We start from the raw sequence: 21,209 nt of genomic DNA, 5'->3' as shown, positions 1-21,209 counted from the left end.
ATACAGGCTGGCCAGCCAACTGCTCTGAAAAAGTTCCAGAGCCCAGGAGAAGAGAAAGTTTACAAAGAAACCAACATCACCTCAAATCGGTCCCATCTAGCATAGATTTGAAATTGTACAATATGGAAAATAGTTTTCCAGTTTTGTCTTTCCCCCCCTGAAATTTTCTCATGGGATGCAGCATTAGGGAACTGCAGCTTTTTGAACAATATTGCTAACATGTAACACTAAATTTCATTCAAATCATGGAATGTGCTGTGACACAGCAACAAATGCCATTGGACAATGTCGCTACCTGCCCACCCCTTCCAAGTATGTGTGCGCTTTCCACAATTCCCCCAGGAAAACAGCAGCAAAGAACTATACACCAGTACACTGCTCCAAATTCCATCACTTTTACTCACACATTTTTCCAAGTTAAGATGGTTGCAAACAGATTATTTCTGGAATCAAATAACATGGAAATGAGTGCTGAGCATGCACTATGTTCCATTAGTTTTCCAGAAGTGGCTTTCTGCATGAAAGCCCAAATATAATGCAGAAATTAACTAGGCATAGGCAAACTCGGCCCTCCAGATGTTTTGAGACTACAATTCCCATCATCCCTGCCCACTGGTCCTGTTAGCTAGGGATCATGGGAGTTGTAGTCCCAAAACATCTGGAGGGCCGAGTTTGCCTATGCCTGTGTTAGGGAAATGCAGGGGAAATGGAACAAACTGCTGTGTGGATGCTGCCCTCTAAAAAACAGGAGGCGTTCTTACCAGCCAGTCATATTGAAGTCTCTGTAGAGCATTCTTTTCCCAACTTCCTTCCTCTGTACCCTCCTTGGAAACTCAAAGTGTGTAAACTCGTTTCCCAGCAAGTGTGGCTGCATATATGCCTACAAGATTAAAAAGGGGGAGATGAAAGAGGACAATCATTATTGGAGCTCTTGCATTGTTATTCTCTGCTTTCAAGGAGAGGTGGCAATTGTAAACGAATGATGAACAAAATCTCAAAAGCCCACTATTATAAAGTTTTAAATAACTTCCACTGGATAATAAGTCTCCCCCTCCCTACCCTCAAACCTTTGAACTACTGCAAAAACATTTTGTCACCTCTTCTGTCCTCAACTTACACCACTTGTGCTTCTGCCAATTATTTGCAGTTCAGGACAACTTGCCTATAAAACCTGGTACTGTACTTGGTTGAGGGTAGGCATTGCAATGTGGCTCTTCCATCACCTTTGGCACCAGTTTTGGCGCTTGAGTTCTGCATGCACTACTGCCATTTTAGATGGGCGCTACAGAAAAATCTCTGTAGACAAAAGGCTCTGCCCCTGTATTGATGGAGAGGTAGAGATCGTAGGCCATGTTCTCTTACACTGCCCCTGCTACCAAGATATAAAGATAATTGCCCCGTTATTTGAAGGAATGCCCAGAGGTTCTAACTTGGAATTGTCCACTTGCAAGATTTTGCGCAGCAGCCTACAAGATACGCCAGTTGTTCTCGCCTACTGGGTCTACACAGACTTCCTGTTTCTCTTTTAATGCTACGTCTTCAGTTTTGCTTGCCTACCATTCTATTTTACTTTGTTTCATCCCTATTGGTATTTGCTTTGTTTGTTGTATTTGATACAGCATGCTGGTTTTTAACCGTATAATAAATCACTGCTACTACCATGCACAATGCTCTAGCCTTTTGTACTGTCAGCACCGTTGGCTTTTCTAGGTCCTATTGACCAATTGTTGGGAGGCAGGGGAACAAGGATGTCTGGATTCAGTCCAATCAAAGTTCATCAAATTAAATGGGGGCAGCCATCAGTTCTGCACCTGGGTCTGTTTAGGCTGGAACACAGCATGTACAGCTCAGGCTTCTGGATACTGAGGTGGTTTTTTATATAAACTTTCCTGTATACCCCACCTGTTTATGTAGGACCTGCTTTACATGGGGATTCTGAGATGCGGTGCCATTCAGAATAAAACGTGAGTATTAACTTCTGGTTTACTGCTGTATCGCTAAATACAGAAGAACACGCACATGTTTGAGCTTGGCTTAACCTGAGTGTCCTCGGCAAATGAGCAAATTAAAGGAAACATGCAAGCTATTTGCATACTTGTCAGAGTATCAGTACATTCACTGAAATAATGGACAGCGCCCGCTTGCATGAAGCAAACCAAACAAAATTACCCGGAGATCTGCTTAGTTCAGCATTGTCATCAGGAGTTTTGATACCCTCAGCTTTCCATGAATGGTTCCAGTTCATCTAAGCCAACCAAGGCAGTTAAAGTTTTCCTAATCTTTAAAAATAGTTGCTGTGCTTAAAGCAAATCTAAAGAGCTATTTTGTAGTACAGTCGAATGCCACAAACCCGGAAGTGAGTGTTCCGGTTTGCAAACTTTCTTTGGAAGCCGAACGTCCGTTGGCTTCCTGCAGCCAACTGGAAGCCGTGCCGTCGTTTTCAGAAGTCAAACAGACTTCCGGAACTGATTCCATTTGAGAACAAAGGTACAACTGTATTCTTTTAAAATCAATCCTGCTCAAACCCCTCAACTATTGGGAAAAACATTTGCTTGTGTGTGTAGGTATATGGGGGGGGGGGGAGATGGAGACAGTTAGCTTTCATTTGTTTTGATACTTGGATCAAATCAATTTATTTTTTTAAAAAAAATTGCTAATTTATCAAGTGTTTGTAATAGGAGCTCATAATAAATTTGGAGGAAGCTAGGTAAGGTTTCCAACAGGGAAACAAATTTATTTTTTTTAAAAAGGAAGAGGAAAAACCATAAGACCTCCTTGAAACAAGAGTCAATATGCAAATCCATGATGGAAGAACTGTAGGAAATAAGTCAAAGATGGCTCAGAGCTTAGAACACAGAAAGCAACTTCTAAAACTGGGATTGGTATAATACTAGAAATTTATGGTCTAACTTTTTTTATGCAAGTCATATAGGTTCAATGGCTTATTTGAGATTCCTCTTGCTTGTTGACAAGACCCTAAGTAATACAATATTCTCTTTTTCTTGTAATAACTAAACAGTTATTTAAATTTGTGGGGAGGCTTAGTGCTTTTATATATAATTTGCAAAAAACTTCTTATGTGCTTTCTTCAGGAACTGCTAAATGAAAAAGGAGAAGGGAACATACTCAGGCACTTCCCTGTAGCAATTTTTTTTAAAAACTGATAGGCACAAAATCACTTTTATTTATTAAAATATTTATACTCTGCCTTTCCTCAAGGTGATTAGCAAGAAATATTAAATTATGAAACAAGTCACATGCACCTTGCTTTAATAGGATACCAAAGAAAAGAAGCAGTTCTGTTTATTTCGGGCAGCAGATTTTTACCCCAAATAATTCCTTCTAAAACACAAAATCAGATTAAATATGAAGGGAAGGGGAGGGATGGAGAGAGGAGAGAATCAAATGTAAGGATAGGACTTCTGAAATGTATTGCTTCCTTGCAGAATGTTCTGTCAATATTAAGCTATAACAATTTTAGACAACCGCAAGGAGAGGTGCGTGAGTGAAAAATGTTAAATCTAAAAAGTGGTACAGAATACTCTTGGGAGAAGTATTGACATTTGTTTTTGAAATCATCGATTGCAGGAGTACTTGAGACCCCTGACCACAAACCAAGAGTAGTCATAAACCTAACAGCAGTAGGTGAGAACTGGTCAGAAATACCAATGGTCCTAAAATTATCTTCTACATGTTACTTCCACTGCATTTGAAAGGATCTCTCTAATGTGGTTTCACACTTCTGGTATCTCCCACCTACTTCCTTTGAACGCGATAGCCATAACCCAAGCGCATTTGCTACATATAGAGATGCAGTAAACAAACAAAGGTAAAGAAAAGAGTTAGGGGAAGTAGCATAAATATTTTTCAAGGCAGCTGCTATTTTCAGATCTAACCAGAATGAACATCAAAAGAGGCTGAAGGGGGAAAAGACCCTCTCAGGCAATGTTTTATCTCTGCTTTCTTCAAATGAAACCCCACTCTCAAGATGCTACAGATCCCTGCTAATTTAAAAGACAAACACGTTGGGGTTTTTTTTGCAAATGCAGGCAGCATAAATATTTATTGCAGATGCTTTGTATTCATCACTGTGAAAAACGAGACTCCAAAAGTAGCTCTTCCCTCTGAAATGTTTCAGACTCTGGCAATGTAAACAGCAATAAAATCAGGGCACAGAAGAATATAGTCGCCTCCCCGCAATCACCACAACCACACACATTTCTTTCGGCATTTATAGCCAGCGAAGCATTGTTCTACTCAGAGCGAGCATTTCTGAGAAAGGAAAGGCCATCTGGCCTATACAAGCTTGTCCCCATCAGCTTCTGGGCACAGTGGGAGAGGACACTAATGACGACACGCTGGTTTTAAAGTCAAGTTTCAGAGATGGGGAGAAACAGGCTGGTTTGGAGCATCTGGCTGAAGTGCCAGTTGCACTGGTGGAATTTAAGGAACAGGCCAGATGCCACAGCCTGACAAAAGGAATTTTAGGGTGCGTGTTTTCTTATACCCACAACAGCCGCTGAAAGGGCAAGGATGACCATTGCCGTGTTACCCTTCCAATATCTGCCAATTCTGGAGAGCTGTCAGTTCTGAAAGATCCAAAGTACCCTTTCTCAGAGCAAGCCTAAATGTATCACTATTATTGATACCAAGTAGGGCTGGGCGATATATCAATATATCATACAAAACGGGTTAAAAGTTCACATCGTGATAATTGTTTCATAATATTTGAGCTGGCAATATATCACCAATGACAATGTGTGTAAGGGCTAGGCGGTATCTGGTTTCCAACATCACAATAACTCACCAGCTAACTCCTCCTCTTGAAAATCTTTCCATTACGGCTAGTCATTACAAGAACTCTGTGACTAAGAAATTGTGACCGAGTTTGCTTTTCCTTCCTCCTCCTTTTCCTTTTGGATGTAAGCCTGTAAGCCTGGCAGCGGGGTATTTTCACCCACATTTCTTCAGCCTTTTTTGGCTGAAGTGTGGGATAACAATATAGTTCCAGAAGGGCAGTACAAGTTTCATTTCAGATAAGGGCTGAGAAGGTGATAGCTCAATGTACACCACCACCCACTAATCCAAATCTTTAGGCCCTTACCAGATACTGAAGACGTTGACGTTCCGTTTCTGGAGTGAATTCTGAAGACATTGGAATGACTTCTCCATTTCTGATTATTATTGCCCTGCAATATATATAAAAAAACAAAACACACACAGTGAGGGAGTGAAGGAGAGCAGTCCCTTTGGGTCCGTATTATAAAAAGCCTAGACCCAACAGTGTATTACTAAAATTACCAGACACACTACTTTTCCATTGTATTTAATCCAAACATTAAGAAAAGCCTATTTGCCTAGGGGACCTTATAGCACAGATTAGAGGACAAACCACTGTATGCTGTGGTCTCTGTGGTGTCTGTAAACCGTCTGGCTTCAGATGACTCATATAAGTTGCTTTCCAGTTGTATGTCATGTCAGAACATAACCATTCTAGCAGCAAATGGAGATGGCATAGGAAATCCTGTCTAAACAAAAATTTAACTAGGTACCTGCCAAGGGAGACAGGAAATGGGATGACTGATAACTGAACTGTCTCTCTCCCTCTCATCTCAGAAAAGCCTACCTGCAAACACCAATGGGAAAAGAAAATCCTCTCCAGCAATGGGCATTTTCCTGTTATTTCCATGATATAACTGTCACTCTAAAACCTTATGAAGGAGACATCAGACAAAAAGCTATAATTTGATCTTATATGACCTTGAAAGGTGACTGCCCCAATAGTGCAGTCAGGATGTTTGTTGCATCCTAATAGTTGGAAGTTCATTCTTCTTTACGTTTACAAGTTTTACCTCTTTGTGTAGTCTGGCCTCATTGCTATATTTGCTCAGAGAAAGGGAAGGCAGAAAATGGCAAGAAAAGGGAGGTGCTATGAAGGAGAGGAGGACGCAGGCGGCGCTGTGGCACTGAGCCTCTTGGGCTTGCCAATCAGAAGGTCGGCGGTTCGAATCCCCGCAACAGGGTGAGCTCCCGTTGTTCTGTCCCTGCTCCTGCCAACCTAGCAGTTCGAAAGCACGTCAAAGTGCAAGTAGATAAATAGGTACCGCTCCGGTGGGAAGGTAAACGGCGTTTCCATGTGCTGCTCTGGTTCGCCAGAAGAGGCTTAGTCATGCTGACCACATGACCCAGAAGCTGTCTGCGGACAAATGCCGGCTCCCTTGGCCAGTAAAGCGAGATGAGTGCCGCAACCCCAGAGTCGTCCGTGACTGGACCTAACGGTCAGGGGTCCCTTTACCTTTAGCATTGCCTTTCTCAGCAAGTTTTGGATTATAACCTAGGGCTGTCATACATCCGGAATTTCCTGGACATAACCAGGATTCATCTTTTTTGCAAATAGCATCCAGGCAGAATTTCCGAAAATCTGCCAAAATGTCCGGGGAAAACTGGGCGTAGGGCGACAACTTTTGTGCCCAGATTTTCACTTTCTGAAATATAGCAACCCTACTATGTAACTCCTATCAGTTGGTTCTGTTTCTGTTTTAGTTTAGAGTTTGATAACATGCTAAACTGTGACTAAACTGTGGTTAATTTTAAGTAGATAAGGAAAACAAACCAGTGTAATTAATTATGGTTTGATGTTAAGCTTCCCCCCACTAACGATAGTTAAGATGAACAGCAGCTTATCCAGGTTCAGCTGATACAACAAGCTGCAGTTAATCTAAAATGAGAGCATTTTATCTCCTATTCGCAGCCCCACTGGTGGAGGGTGAGAGAGGAAAAACTTAAGGCTTGCCTAGGTTTGTTCTCATTATGTCTGAACTAACAATCTGATTCAACAATAGGTGGATCAGATGTAAGATCAAGTCTTTCATTCATCTGAAATATTGCATTCTCACCAGCAATTTATACAGGACTGCTTCGTCTCTTGTTCTCTAGAGTCTAGAGCAACTGACTAACACACACACACACACACACACACACACACAGGCAGAGACCCATCGAAATCAATAACGAGTCCTAAGTATGTAATGACCTAAGTGGCTCATGGTCATTAATTTCAGTGTGTCTACTCTTGAGTGAAAACCTTTTATCTATAAGGAGCCTAGAAATGCTTATGCAGTTCTCATGCATAAGAAAATGATCACACAAAGTAAAACAAAACAGAAGTAGGATCTGGAAGAAGTTAATACTGTGGAAGTAACCCGGAATGACCAAAAAAAGGTTTATTCTCAAGAGTGAGTGGGAAATGGTTCTACTTACAAAGGTGTGACTGGATACCCAAAGGTTGTTTCAGTTTGTTTGTTTTTACTTCTTGAACCCATAAAATCTATTTCGAAATGGACTCAGATGATCAGAGGAGCAGGAGGAGTGATACTACACTGAGTAACACAACAAAAGTCCAATGCACCCTTTTCTACACTTTCAATTTTTCTCTGCAAGCACAATCACTGAAATTTAAAGCAAAGGTAGAGTACTAATGTATTTAACTTGGGTTCAAATGTTTCACAAATATTTAAAATGTGCAAGACCTGCATGAAATCATAATGCACCTAAAACTATATTTCACTGGCAAGAAGGGCAAACAAAATCTCTGAAAATGACACTTAGTGGCTGGAATCCAATGAGCAGCTTTAATACCCAACAGGATTGTTTGCTTTTACTTTCTACTTTCAATGGCAGACCACCTCCGCCCCTTGCCATGCCTTCAAACTGATTTTGAAATGCCCCTTAATTTCAGGAGAGGTTTGCCATACAGAATTTGGGGTGGGCATGGTGTTTTGAAAAACATATGTTCAAATATCTCCTAGTCACACTGAACAAACTGCACAGTTCTTTGGATCCAGGCCAGGGTATTTTTCTTTTTAAAAGCCTGGAGGGAAAAGCTGTTTTATCATTTTAGAAGGAAAAAAAAGAACCAAAGAGCCTACAGACTGTAAGGACAAGAGAGTAGATATGCCTGCCATACCTTGAGTCAACCTAATTTTTTCTCAGCCTACATTATTTTATAGATGATTGGATTTTTTTAAATGATCCTGAATTTTCAATGAAATTAATTATTATATTGGATTGCACATCACCAACCTAGTGCTTAGCAGCTGTTTTGGACTATAAGTCCCATCAGCGCCAGCCAATGTTGATGGGAGCTGTAGTCCAAAATATATGGTGGGCACTAGGGTTCGAGAAGGCTGTATAATCACACACAAAAATGTGTGTTGTGTGTTTTTGTTTTTAAACCATTTATTATAACTCAGGCACTCTCATCAAGCAAAATACATGAACTACCCTACTACATTTCCATCACCTCCTTCCATTCACCATGAAACCTTCTTGCTCTGTAATAAAAATATCGTAGCTCCAGATCTTTATTGGTTCTTTCCTAGAAAACATAGGTACAACTTGTGATTAAATATGTTGCTGTTGTGCCCATCTATCTGAATGCAATTACTGCCTGTGAACAAGTCAGTTCCAAGAAGTGAGAGCGTTTTTCAAAAGGTCAGCCTGTTTGGGCAAGGTAGCCCAGTGATGAAGCTTCAGAAAATGCCAACCAACTTGAAATTGTAAGATAACCATAGGAATATCCATCAAGATTTCTTCTAAATGGCTTCCATTACGACAAACAGGAGTTATCCAAAGGGTATAACTGGTTGAATGCTTGTGCCCGGAGTAAAACTGAAGATAGAATTTTAGAAAATGGAATATATAGATTTTTTAAAAATAGCCATACTCAGAAATACAACTATTTGTTTTATCAAGCACGACAACAGCAACACCTAAGACCATTAGGCATAGTACAAAAAGGAAAAGTGAAATGGACTATGTCCTCAGGCTTACAATCTGATCAAAGGCATGATGAAGGAAGGCAAAAGAACATCACCCAGAAAATGCTGGTTGAAAAGTGGAAAAAAGGTGTTTTGAAGAGGCACTTGAATGTACTAATGGACCAAGAGAGTGAGATGTCAAGTTTAAGGGCATTTCTGCAGTAGGGAGAAGCAAGCAGTGAGGAACACAAAGAGGATTTCTTAATGGGAAGGGAACATAACGTAGAGAAAGAAGGGAAAAGAGAAAGCAAGAGATAAAGAAGTTCTGCAGACATTTTCAAAATATGGTAAGCTTAAAGTGAAGCTGAATAGAAAGGACAAGGAAGCCAGTGAAGTCAACCATATAAAAAATGTAATGTTGAATTGTTTTTAATTATATTTTATACATCATACACACACACACCAGGAGGAGGAGATAAGCAGGGAAAACGCCAAATGTATGATGGCCAGCAACACTGGAGATGGAAAGCTCAGTGACAGGGAGAGCAACAAGGAGGATGTTGCATGAGTCTATGATAGAAATAGTAAGAGTTTTGATACTGTGTGTAGGCAGACAAGAGCAAATCCTAGCTGTATCAGTCAAGTGAAAACGGCATGAAGTGACCACAGGATGGACAAACAGGCAAAAGGAAAGAGAAGAATTAAGTAAAGTAGGACTTTTAGGAGTGGTTTCATGCATAATGCTTGCGGCATTTGAATGGTGCAGTTGGTTGGTAGGCAGATAATGTACATGCGTGGATTCAGAGTCAGGTTGAATGCTGGCTTCAAAGAGCATATTTTTGGATATAAAGTATTGATCTCTCAGGCTGAAGCTGAAGGGCATGCTTCTGGTTCTCCTGAAGACAGGACTCCACAAACTTGGGTCAACAGGTTGTCCCAGAAGCCTTTCACCTTTGTGCTGACGTTTATGGCTATCATTGCATGTGTACCAGTTACACTTGAGATTCTTTGCCTGGCAGTTCCAAGTAAACTGAACGTCATGGGTTAAAGCTGATGTTTTGTTGTGGGCAGAGGAAGGAGGGATGACTGGAGTTTGTTGCTGTTACTGCAACTGTTAAACCTGAAATTCAATAAGCCTTAAATAAATTTAGAATTAGGAGGAGATAACCATCAACTAAGAGCTTTGATCACTGGACAGTCCCAGTTAAAGGCTCTGCGTGGGCCATGTGGCAGACTCATGTGGCTATGTGCTATTCAGCAGCTGCTATGTCGTTGTTATGACATTTGAATTGGCCTCTAATCAGTCTCAGCAGATGCCTGCCCAGTCTCATCCAGACTCTGCCAGCAGCACTTCTACTGCTGACGACGACAAACCCTTTCTTTAGAAATGCTTTTGGATTCACGGACTATCAATTCAACACACACACAAACACACTTTAGAGGCACTTTGACAATTACTTTTAAATGCAGTCAATGAAAAGTACAATCTACTGAGAGATTGGGCAGTTAAGAGCATTAAAGAAACACTACCTGGCTTCGTAAATTTTCTGTGGCCTTCAGAGGTGGGATCCAGACCTGGTAATGCATTTGCAAAAACATTCTTCCATCATTAACATTTATATATTTAGAGTCTGGCAGAATGATTAAATCAACTAAATTGGCCACTAGAAGCGTTATGTCCTAAATTAATGCAGAAATTTGATCATTTCATTTCAAGGCAGGATTGAACTGACAGAACTGTACACTTCAAAACCCTTAAATATGTTCTTGAAGGAAATATCTAGATATGAAAACTACTGGATTCTAAGAGCCAAGGTGACTCAATCTGTCATATTCTGTATTGACATTCATGTATTTTACAAATATGCAATCAGATTCTGTAGTACCACTGCTAGATGAGGCAGGCTGACTTATGTTGGTGAGATGAGAACATCAACATTAACTGAAGGGCCCTCAGTGATTAAATATCCCTACATAAGGTGCTACATCTTGAACAATACATCTTTCAGCCCAAAGATACATCTTTCAGATTAAGTGTCTTGCTAGTATTTTTAGCACAATACGTTACAAAAAGACACATATTGTTTCAAACAATTAAATGGAGTGATATGGTACATCCTTGGTCTACATTAAGAAGAAAACAAGATGTGTGATTCATACTCAAGTCCCATCAATAAAGTTACTGTAGGGAAACCTGAAAGTACAAGTTCCAGCAGGGGAGTCTTTAGCATATGTGCCAACGGGGTGCAAAGATCCGCCCAGCGCCCCCAAGTCTGACAAGCGCTGCCACTGGCGCAGTGCGTCTTCAGTAAATGAGCGCACAAAGTCGAAAGTCCTTTAGTGGAACAGTAGGTATAGATTTTGGTAATACCTAGGTATATATGTATTTTGTTTTTCTAGCTTGATCAAAATTATTATTTCATAACAGGTTAAGAGCTTAAGTGGCTTCAGCGGCGGGCACCTGGCGCCCCCCAGAATTCGGTGCCCTGGTGCCCCACACCGTTTGCACCCCCAGGTAACGACAGCCCTGAGTTCCAGTTGCTGTTTTTAAAAGAGCTTTTATACCACTTTGTGCTTGTGGAGACAATCATAGGGATATGATGGCAATAACATGTTAATGGATGAGAAACCAGGAAACAAGTAATAAATTCCAAATAAATTCCAGTATTTCAAACCTTATGACTGTCCCACCCATGTTCAACTTGCTGACTTGGATGTGGTCCAGAGCTCTTTGCAAATTAGGGGCCAGTCTCAGAAATGTGCACTTTCCCTTTCATTTTTTTGTCAGCCTTACCTCTTAGTTAAACCACCCTCACATATTTCAAATCCTGGAACAAACTGTATACTTTTTGAAACTTAAATCTTCTTTGCAGTGGGGATGCTCACAAATTTGGCTCATAATCGCGGATCCATTTAGTATTTGAGCTTTAATGGGATCCTCACATCTCTAATATAACACTGGTGCTAACCATGGTTCCCCCCCATCACTTTTGTTTTTGTTTTTGCTATGATTCACAACTTTAAAAAGAAAAAAGACTTCTGAGGGGAACTGATGAATTTAAGGAAGACAAAAGTTAGGCCTATTGGTATTCCTATGATCAAAACAACAGGAAATTTTCCTCCCCCTGTTAAAAGAGTATTCACAGCGTGCCCTGATTCTAATGCACACCTTTTCAGCCAGAAACGATCTGAAACAGAAGACTGAACTGCACATTTTTATAAGGTATACTAAAATCTGGCAAGAAGTGACAAAGAGAAACCATTTGGAAAACTCTGTTTGACAGTGTGTTATGAATTCCGAGCCACGGGGAGGTTGTGCTCATTTTGTCAACAGGCAGTTGAACATGCAGGTGAGCCAGAAGCATCTGGCATCTCTGAAGAGGAATCCAATATGTGTCAATTGCAAAAGAAGAAGAAGAAAGTGGGCGACTGAGCAGATGGACAGAATAAGGCAAGGGGACTACATTATGTCGATATAAGTAGAATTTGATTATATGGGTCAGAAAGCAACCAAAGCAGTCGGAGGAAACTGAAGGCTAAAAGAAAAATTCCCTCTCCCCCAGCCATTTGCTTACAATGGCAGCTAAACATGCACACAGAATCATGCCTGGACTACATCCACTGATTGTTTACAGAACATAAAGGAGTAGCTGAAAATAAGCTAAAAACTTTTATTTTATTTTAGCAAGCGTATCCAGGCATATAATTTTGCTATTTAAAAGTCTGCTGGTTTTATCTGTATATTGGCGATAATCATTTTACTTAGATGTTTATAAAATCTCTTAAATCAGAGGTTTTCAACCTTTTTGAGCCCACAGCTCCTTTAACCAACTACATTCTTTCTGCGGCACCTGTGCGGGGCTCAGGAACCCAGTTATGTCACTACTTGCCTGCAGAGCCACCAGCCTCTCACCGTTTTTCAAACACCCTCCATTGTGGAGTGTTCCCTCAGCCTTCTCTCCCCTATTCCTTGGGAGTTGTCTGGGCAGCAGCTGCTGCCACCCCTGGTCTCTGAGCTGCCCCCCGCCCCCAAAGAGAGGTGCCTCCCAGAGCCACCCTTCGCCTGCGGCGCTTATAGCCAGGGCTGCTGCAATAAACAGCTGTGCAAGCCTTGGGGAGGCAGAGACGCAAGAGGACATCCGAGGAGGGAGGGAAGGAAAGAGGGACAGAGGCCAGTGCTGCCCGCCATGGCACACTGGTTGAAAACCACTGCCTTAAACAAACAAACAATTACATTGCTATTTTCTAGTAATGGTTTAAAAACCACTGGCTTACTTACTTGTGATATGTAGTAGTATGGAGGCTGAGGCGCCGTTCAAACAAAGAATCTGTGTTTATTTTCTCCACTTGGATTACATTATTATTATTATTATTATTAATAATAATAATAATTCTATTTATAGCCTATCCTTAATTCTCAAGGACGCCAGGATGGCAAACACATCTATAATAGTAGATAGATAGATAGATAGATAGATAGATAGACAGACAGACAGACAGACATTCTTTCAACCAGCACTTTCAGCCATTTTTTAATTCCCTCACCAATAAGAAGAGAGACAGATACACATCGCCAGAGAGGGCATTCCACAACCTTCCATGAAAAGGCCCTCTCATGGGTCAAGTCCAAGCAGGCAGCCCCCAGGTGTGGCGGCACCACACAGCTGCATGGAGAAGATCTCACATGAACCCAAATGACCACATAGGGGAATGATGGAAGGCATCTCCTTAAATTGTGGTAACATGGAGAAAGAGCAGGTGCACACATGAAATATGGATATAGGAGTCCCCATAGATGGGGCCAATTCCTCTACAGAGAGAGAGAGAGAGAGAGAGAGCGCTTCTCTGCTTATTTACATGTCAATAGCATAACCATATATTAAAATAAACAGAGTTTATTTGTATGAACCAGTCATAAGTAAGGACAACTTTTTTGTTTCATGTGTTTGTTAGGGAAAAACTTCATGGGAGATTATTATTCTTTTGTTTCTTCACTGGAGTGCTAAACCAGAAGAGTGGACAGTTTAGTGTTGGCAGGTGCAAAGCAGGGGCAGAATTGGTAGGAGGGATGGAATGAAGCTAGTGTCTAATCATAGTAGCCTCCAGTTATTTTTATTTCCCCCCCACTTTCAATACCTCAAAAGATGCAGTGGACAGAGACAAGCCCAGATAAGCAAATGAGTATGCAAGCCAGCAAACAGTTTGCTGGGCTAGGACATACCTGTCAAGCAAATGTAAGCAATGCTGAAAATCAATTTGTTCTGAATTCAAGCATGAGCAGCTTGCAAATCAGCTTCCCAGTTGTCTAGGGGTGCGAAGGGATCCTTTATGCTTACTCTACAAACAGAATTCTCCTAGAATACATTGCAATGGTGGGAGGTAAAGAAGTGACGGTGTTTGCTGTGTGTCATCTGAATTCCCGGGTGCCACCTGAAACTGGTTATCTTCCCTGGCACATAAAACACATCCACTCACCAAGCAAGCATCCTTGTTTTGGAAGTTACACAGGGTGCCCAAGCAAAAGCAGTGATACCATATCATAGCTCCTGCTGTGTGAAAAGTACTAGAGTTGCATTCCTCCATGATCCTGCTCCATTGTTCTGTGGATCTGAAAGCCCCCTCTCCAATCACCGTGTGAGCTGCTGTGACATCACAGAATTCTCAAAAAACATTCTGCCTATTGAAGGAAAAGATCCACATACTGGGCCCATATGCAAGGCTGCGGCAAGAGGAAATAATGGTGCAAGGAGGCAGACAAGTAAAATATTCAAAGGACAAGTGGCTAATTAGAAAAAGGCGAGAGGGGCTGAATTGTGTATTGATCCAAAACGACAAATTTCTGGCTACAGATGCGTAACAGCTATTACAGCAGAGCTGTAAATTCTTTACTATAACAGCAATAGTTTAGTCTAGAGCTTATAATGCACATGCATTACAGTGGTACCTCAGGTTACAGATGCTTCAGGTTACAGACTCCGCTAACCTGGAAGTAGTACCTTGGGTTAAGAACTCTACCTCAGGATGAGAACAGAAATAGCGCAGCGGTGGCGCAGCGGCAGCAGGAGGCCCCATTAACTAAAGTGGTACCTCAGGTTAAGAACACATTCAGGTTAAGAACGGACCTCCAAAACGAATTAAGTTCTTAACCAGAGGTACCACTGTACAGTGCATTGTACCTAGCACTGTAAGGCACTGCTGAAACATTAACGAAACAGTAAACAGCAATGCTGCAGTAGGGGAAGAAAGGCTGAGAGAACATTGCTGAGACTGGTGCCTGCATTTCTTTATGCAATTTCTGAATGACAGAAAATCAATGCTTTGACCTTGATATCAACCCCTTTGAAAAAGAACACACTGGAAAGTACTCTCCTCCACCCATCTCAGGAAAGGAGACGTGTGCCAAGAACACACAGTAAGACACTTTGGATAAGATTCAGGTATAGATTGTGACCGTATAAACCAGTTGCCTTTATATGTCAAAAGCCAAGAATGAGCTTAGACCATCTAATGTGTGAATAAAAAAGGGTCATATTCGCTCTTCATGAGGTTCCAAAGAAGCCACCTCATTTTTTGGAATGTATCCTGGATTGTACAACAGGACACTTGCTTTCCATTTGAGAAAAACTTCCCTGTCCTCCATCCTTGCAGCAGGAAAAATCTCATCTAGATTTGATGTATTCCAGGACTCCTGACACCAATGCACTTTGATAGTTTGGACACCAATGCACTTGACAGATGATGGGTTAGATATTTTAACATTCACCAGACAGGACTGAGTCATAATGCTAGCTTCCAGCAGGTTGGTAGCTGCTGCTTACTGAGAGAAGAGCTCAATCCGCTCAGGAGCTGCTTGCTGTGTTCCCATAGGTATCTGGTTGACCACTGTGAGAACAGGATGCCAGGCTAGATAGGCCTGTCGTTCTTTTCTTATATGTTCTTAACTTACCAAGAAACGTGAAGAATTGTGCCTACCTGCTATCGCCAGCGTTTGCCACATAGAGCTTTCCTAGCAAACACACCACAATGAGGGCCGTACAGCCGCCAGATATATTGTACACAGCCCTTTCTCGCTCTATCTGCAAGTCCTGAGGAATAAAAGAGAGAACCTGTCAGAATTTAACACATAGAACCACATACTGTCTTTCTTTTCCCAGTGAGCGGTAACGCCGTCTGAAGCATAGTTATACTGAAAAGCAGACAATGCTGGGTTTTCTATTTCAGGCGCTTCAGAAAAATCAAAGAAGTTATGACGAATGTTTGATACATAGCAGAGGAGACCAGAGACTGAGGAAGGCAGTGAGAAGCTGACAGGGAAAAGGCGGAGGAGTATAAGAAAGATACAGAGCTAAGCAGCAATTACCTCATGGACAGAACAAAAGGAAAGCCCAGTCTGCATGTGTAGCAGAATGGAAGCAGGGGAGTGGGCTGCATTAATTCAGAGTGCAGGTCAGGGATGTCATTTTTCAATGGCATGTTAAAAATAATTCCTTGCAAGGAAAAAGATAGCAGATCAGTACCCTAGTTCCCAACCCACTCCTTGATGTAATAGATTTCTGCTAGTGAGGATGATTTATTATTATTTTTATTATTATTACTACCACTACTATTATTAGAGACTGCCCGTCCAGTTTTGCCACCTGAGGCAAAATGGGAAGGTGGCCACCCACATGTGCCATCTGCCTACCCCCGCTGCCCCTGTTGAAGTCTCACTTATTGGGGTCACAGGGCTTCTGGGTTCTGGCAAGATCTTGAAAGAACCCTGTGAGATCTCACTGGAAGCGGCTGCTTCTCCTCACTTCTCCTCCAACGGCAGCAAGGAGGGGTCACACAAAGAGGCAACCCTTAGATTTCACCAGGCGGCTGCCTCAGTTTGCCTCATGGACACAGCCCAGCTCTGTTGTCACAACTTCTATACTGGGAAACATCTAAGAATGCAATTCCCTCTTCCTGTAGGCGGAAGTGTTATGGTCCATTCTACTACCTCATTCTGGAGCCATGTGTATAACCACACACACTTGTTTTAGGCAAGTAAGAAACCATAGCAGGAAAACCAATAGCAAGAAGAACCATTTAGAAACTTAGCAAAGCTGCAAGCCTAATCATGTCAACTCAAGAGTAAGTCCTATAAATTCAATGGGGCTTACACCCGGGGAAGTGAGTTTAGGATTGCAGCCTTATACACAGGAAGGTATAATAAAGGAAAGAGAAAGAAACACACACATTCAAGCCAAGTCACGTTCTCACACTCTAGAACAGGGTTTCCTAAACTTGGGTCTCTGGCTGTTTTTGGACTACAGTTCCCATCATCCCCACATTCAAGCCAGCAACTGCATCAAGAAAGTCACTAGAATATTCAGATTTCTGCACAACATACAAACCACTTCCACAGTATTGTCTTTAGAGCATGAAGTACTCTGTGGTCTTCCACAATTAAGAGGCAGCCTGGAGGCAATGCAATTAATACTTACATAACAAAAGGCATTGGTTGGGAGGCTGAGCACCCTCTCGCCCTGCCATGTTGCCAACCAAGAGTCTCTCAGCAGCTGTTCTTTACATTTCAGACAAATTATCCACAGTACCTTGCTGTTTATATAATAAAAACTGTATTTCAACAGAGTTGAAATTCACCTTCTATCTAGTTTGGCCCCCAAAGCCAGTCATTCCTACCCTGAGTTTAGAAATGACGATAATTCCCCATGAAGTATGAAATAAAAATTTAACTGCACAATGGGTGGACTTCTGAAAGGCACACCTCACCATAAGGGCAACGATTTGCTGTTATTATCTTATTCACTCCGTTTATATAGATAGCTCCACCATAACAGGAGGAGCCCTCTGGGCAGCTCCGAACACACACACACACACACACACACACACACACTGTTTAAAAAAAACCCCTGAAACACAAAATTTCAAACTCAATTGGTCAAATGCTGACCAACAAATGGTCACACATACTACAACTGGAAAGCATAACTTAAGCTTTCATGACCAGAGATGTGTTTAAACATTTTCAACCATTACGCACACTGCAGAAAGGGTTGGGAATGAAGTGGCAAAATGGAATGTACCATTTTAGGCTGCAGGCGGAGGTTCACTTTTTAAAATGTTACTTATGCAAAAAAAAACCTCCTGGAAAACAGACTAGCCAAACTTCAGAAGGAGTTTAAAAACTTTGTCCCTTTTATACTTGACTCCCCACTCCCACCCCCACGGCTGAAGGGAGTTGCTTGGCTTTTTTTTAACTGTGAGGGGGAACTTTAAAATAGTATCTGCCACGTGCAGGGAATCACTTCTGAATTTTATCCTCTCATTTTGCTAAAAAGTCAATACCAGCTCTGAGCTATTTCCGAGGAGGAGCATCCAACATGGTGTTCTCAAGGCGACGTAAATTATAATATCCATCGTCTCCTATCAGAATGACCAACAGTGAGAGATAACAGGAATTACAGTCCGTGTCTGAAGGGCACCAGGTTGCGAACCTATGTTGCCCATTAACAAACTTGTATAACGTACCGTACTTTTCCGTGTATGAGACTAGGGTCTTTTTACGTGAAAAGAATGTTTAAAAATTGGGGTAGTCTTATACACGGGTAGTGCTGAGTGTATTTTCTTAATTTTGAGTCCCCAAAAATAGGGGGTGTCTTATACACGGGGGCATGTTATACATGGAAAAATACTGTACATGTGCCAAATGTGCATATCCAGCCTTTTTGTTTATTTTCTTCTCTTTTTTTACAAAAATCTTGTTAAGATAGCTGAGGGAACAGAATGCATAACATTAGCAGGAGTATCAATACTGAACAGCTGCCAAAAGAGCCGAGTTGTGTACACATAGAACATTGCCAAACGGGAGACAAATACATTTCATCACAAAGAAGATCGCACTTGCAGTCCTTTTTGCAAGCCCCCCCAAAATACAGTAGAATCTATTCATTTCGTTTTTCCATACCCTGGGGGGGGGGGGGGCCTGAAGTCGGCCGTTTGTCATTATAATTTGGACTACATCCCTGGAGCATTCACAAGACTGGATCAAAATGCGCACAAACAAACCAACAGCTTTGCTTTCCACATATTAAAAACAGCCAATTTGTTTAGCAATTGCCATTAGTCACCTGCCATTTAACGTTATTAATTATAAGACTAGTCTTCTCACAGGAGGAAAGACTGGTTAGTGGTTTGTCCCCTGGCCCTTAGCTACATATTCTCCTTTCAGGTCATGTCTTGCCCCAGAAGGGCATCCCCACTCCCCTTATGGAAAATAAATGTATTGAGGGCAACGCACCGTAACAAACAGTAGCCATGACAACTAGTGATAAGGCACACAATTCGTATTGACAACCAAGCCCCACAATCATGCTTTCAGATCCAGTAGGCACCAGGTTAAGTACAGCAATAGGAAAGTTATTTTGCACGTGCGAAAGTTAAGAGGACTGCTCGGCAGGACTTGGAAGCAAGCAGTCCCCAAGTGGGCTGAAGCAGGGTATATGGATTGTGATGCTAATAGCATCTGTCACAAATAAGATTCTGTGCAGTTCAGCACTGAGGGCTCAATCCCATTTGCTCTACGAATTTCTGTGATGGTTTTGTGACAGGCACAAGCCGAAGCAAGATGTAAACTGCCCAATGAGGCCACCTACTGGCTCAGGTGTGAACTGCACTTCAGGCTCCTCCAGACAACCTATTTATTCAGTATTCATAGTGTTTGATGAACACAGAGGTATAAAAGCACAAAGCCCTCATAAGCTAGTGGAGTTGTTCGTATCACAAAGGCACCAAGTTTATCTCCCCACCGCTTTAATATTTTTATTGTACGTTTTGTTAAATTCAGAGTGGAGAAGCATTCTGGAGGTGAGTCAAATGGTTTATTATTATTAGCCGAATTTATTTTAACACTTTTTAAAATAAATAAAAGCACACACATTTGAACATGACCCGCAAGGAAATACTGCTGCATGCGGTTTTGTTCCTGTGCATGCTTAAAGTCATCAAAGGTTGTTAACTCTGATAAATGGCAATACGCAAACTGGGTATAATTATTATTTTTCTAGTTGTATGTGCTTTTACATCTAATCGCTTCAAAACTCACCAATGTTAAAATAAGATGTTAACAGGATTTGCTGCACTTCTATAAAGAGATGGTTCTAGTGAAGATCAAATCCCCTGCATATAAATCAAGAAATTCAGCGTGGCAGTGCAGTCGCATGCTAAGAGGTGACAGTTCCAATCCTTGACATCTCCTACAAAGTAGGGCCACGAAAGACCCCTGTCTGAAACCCTAGAGAGCTGCTTCCAGTCGGTGTAGGCAATGCTTATTCAGAAAGAGGCAGCTTCCTACATCCAAATCTGATTAAAATCAGCACACAGCATCCATTTGCGAAGCAAGGACCATAGCTCAGTAGAAGAGCATTTGCTCTGGATGCAGAAGGTCCCGGGTTCAACCCCCCCCCCACACACACACCCAAGAAGGCTGGGAGTGAGAGCCCTGGGGAGCTGCTGCCTGTCTGGGTAGACAATACTTAGCTAGATGGGCAATGGCCCAACTCAGCATATAAAGGCAGCTTCCTGTGTTCCTATAAATCCGGCATGCTTTATTCTGAACTCAGGAGACCAAGTGAAGTTTTGTTTATCCTTTGAAGGGCCGTGTAATGGACTGGAGGTAGGAGATTAGTGCCGCAGGGGCAGAGTGGTGGGACATCAGGAAGCTCCCTAAATAATGGAGCTTTTTTACATTTACTGGCCCTAATCCTGCTATATCTGTGCATAAACAAAATGTGACTGTAAGACAAACTGCCTAAAAAACAATGGATGAGAGAACATATCCAAATACACACAGGACCGCACATCCAAAGGAAAGCGATGAGACCAAATGCTTCAGACTGAGATTGGAACTACGGGCAACAATCCGGCAAGGAAGAGATGCGCGCCAGCCCAATTCACACACGTGTGAGCCTGGCTTTCCCAAGAGAATCGCCTTAGTTGGGTCAGGGCAGGGTGGACCCAAAGAAACACAGGTAGAACTCTGCTCGTAAGACAAGCTTTCCCACATCCCTCATCTTCAACTGCAGCCCTTGGGGACCTCCAAGATGCCAGTTCTGAGCATGGAGTGCAAGGAGAGTGACAGAAGATATCAATGTGTGCAAAAGAAGGCAATGTCAATCATGGGGCCAACTTGCATGGATGGGGAAGTCCCTTTCTACTTGTGGTGTTTGCCTATTCTTTGGGAGAGAAAGGGTTAATTGTTGTTGTTGTTTAGTTGTTTAGTCGTGTCCGACTCTTCGTTACCCCATGGACCAGAGCACGCCAGGCACTTCTGTCTTCCATTGTCTCCCGCAGTTTGGTCAGACTCATGTTTGTAGCTTCGAGAACACTGTCCAACCATCTCGTCCTCTGTCGTCCCCTTCTCCTTGTGCCCTCAATCTTTCCCAACATCAGGGTCTTTTCCAGGGA

The 21,209-nt window shown here is 42.0% G+C and overlaps 1 protein-coding gene across 2 annotated transcripts in view; it reads right to left on the bottom strand.

Annotated features, from left to right (window-relative positions):
* Positions 1-21,209, bottom strand: part of PPM1H (protein phosphatase, Mg2+/Mn2+ dependent 1H) — an 82,135-nt gene that overhangs the window by 18,508 nt on the left and 42,418 nt on the right. For both annotated transcript variants that reach the window (XM_081022356.1, XM_081022357.1), the window contains exons 4-6: positions 15,732-15,844; positions 5,105-5,189; positions 762-880 (exon numbers count right to left, since the gene is read on the bottom strand). In XM_081022356.1, coding sequence (XP_080878482.1) covers positions 762-880; positions 5,105-5,189; positions 15,732-15,844 — 317 coding nt within the window. The remainder of the gene's footprint in view (positions 1-761; positions 881-5,104; positions 5,190-15,731; positions 15,845-21,209) is intronic.

The sequence above is a fragment of the Podarcis pityusensis genome (genome assembly GCF_964106645.2).
Source record: "Podarcis pityusensis genome assembly, chromosome: 10".
In the NCBI taxonomy this organism is placed as follows: Eukaryota; Metazoa; Chordata; class Lepidosauria; order Squamata; family Lacertidae; genus Podarcis; species Podarcis pityusensis.
This window is presented reverse-complemented; position numbering and strand designations above follow the sequence as displayed.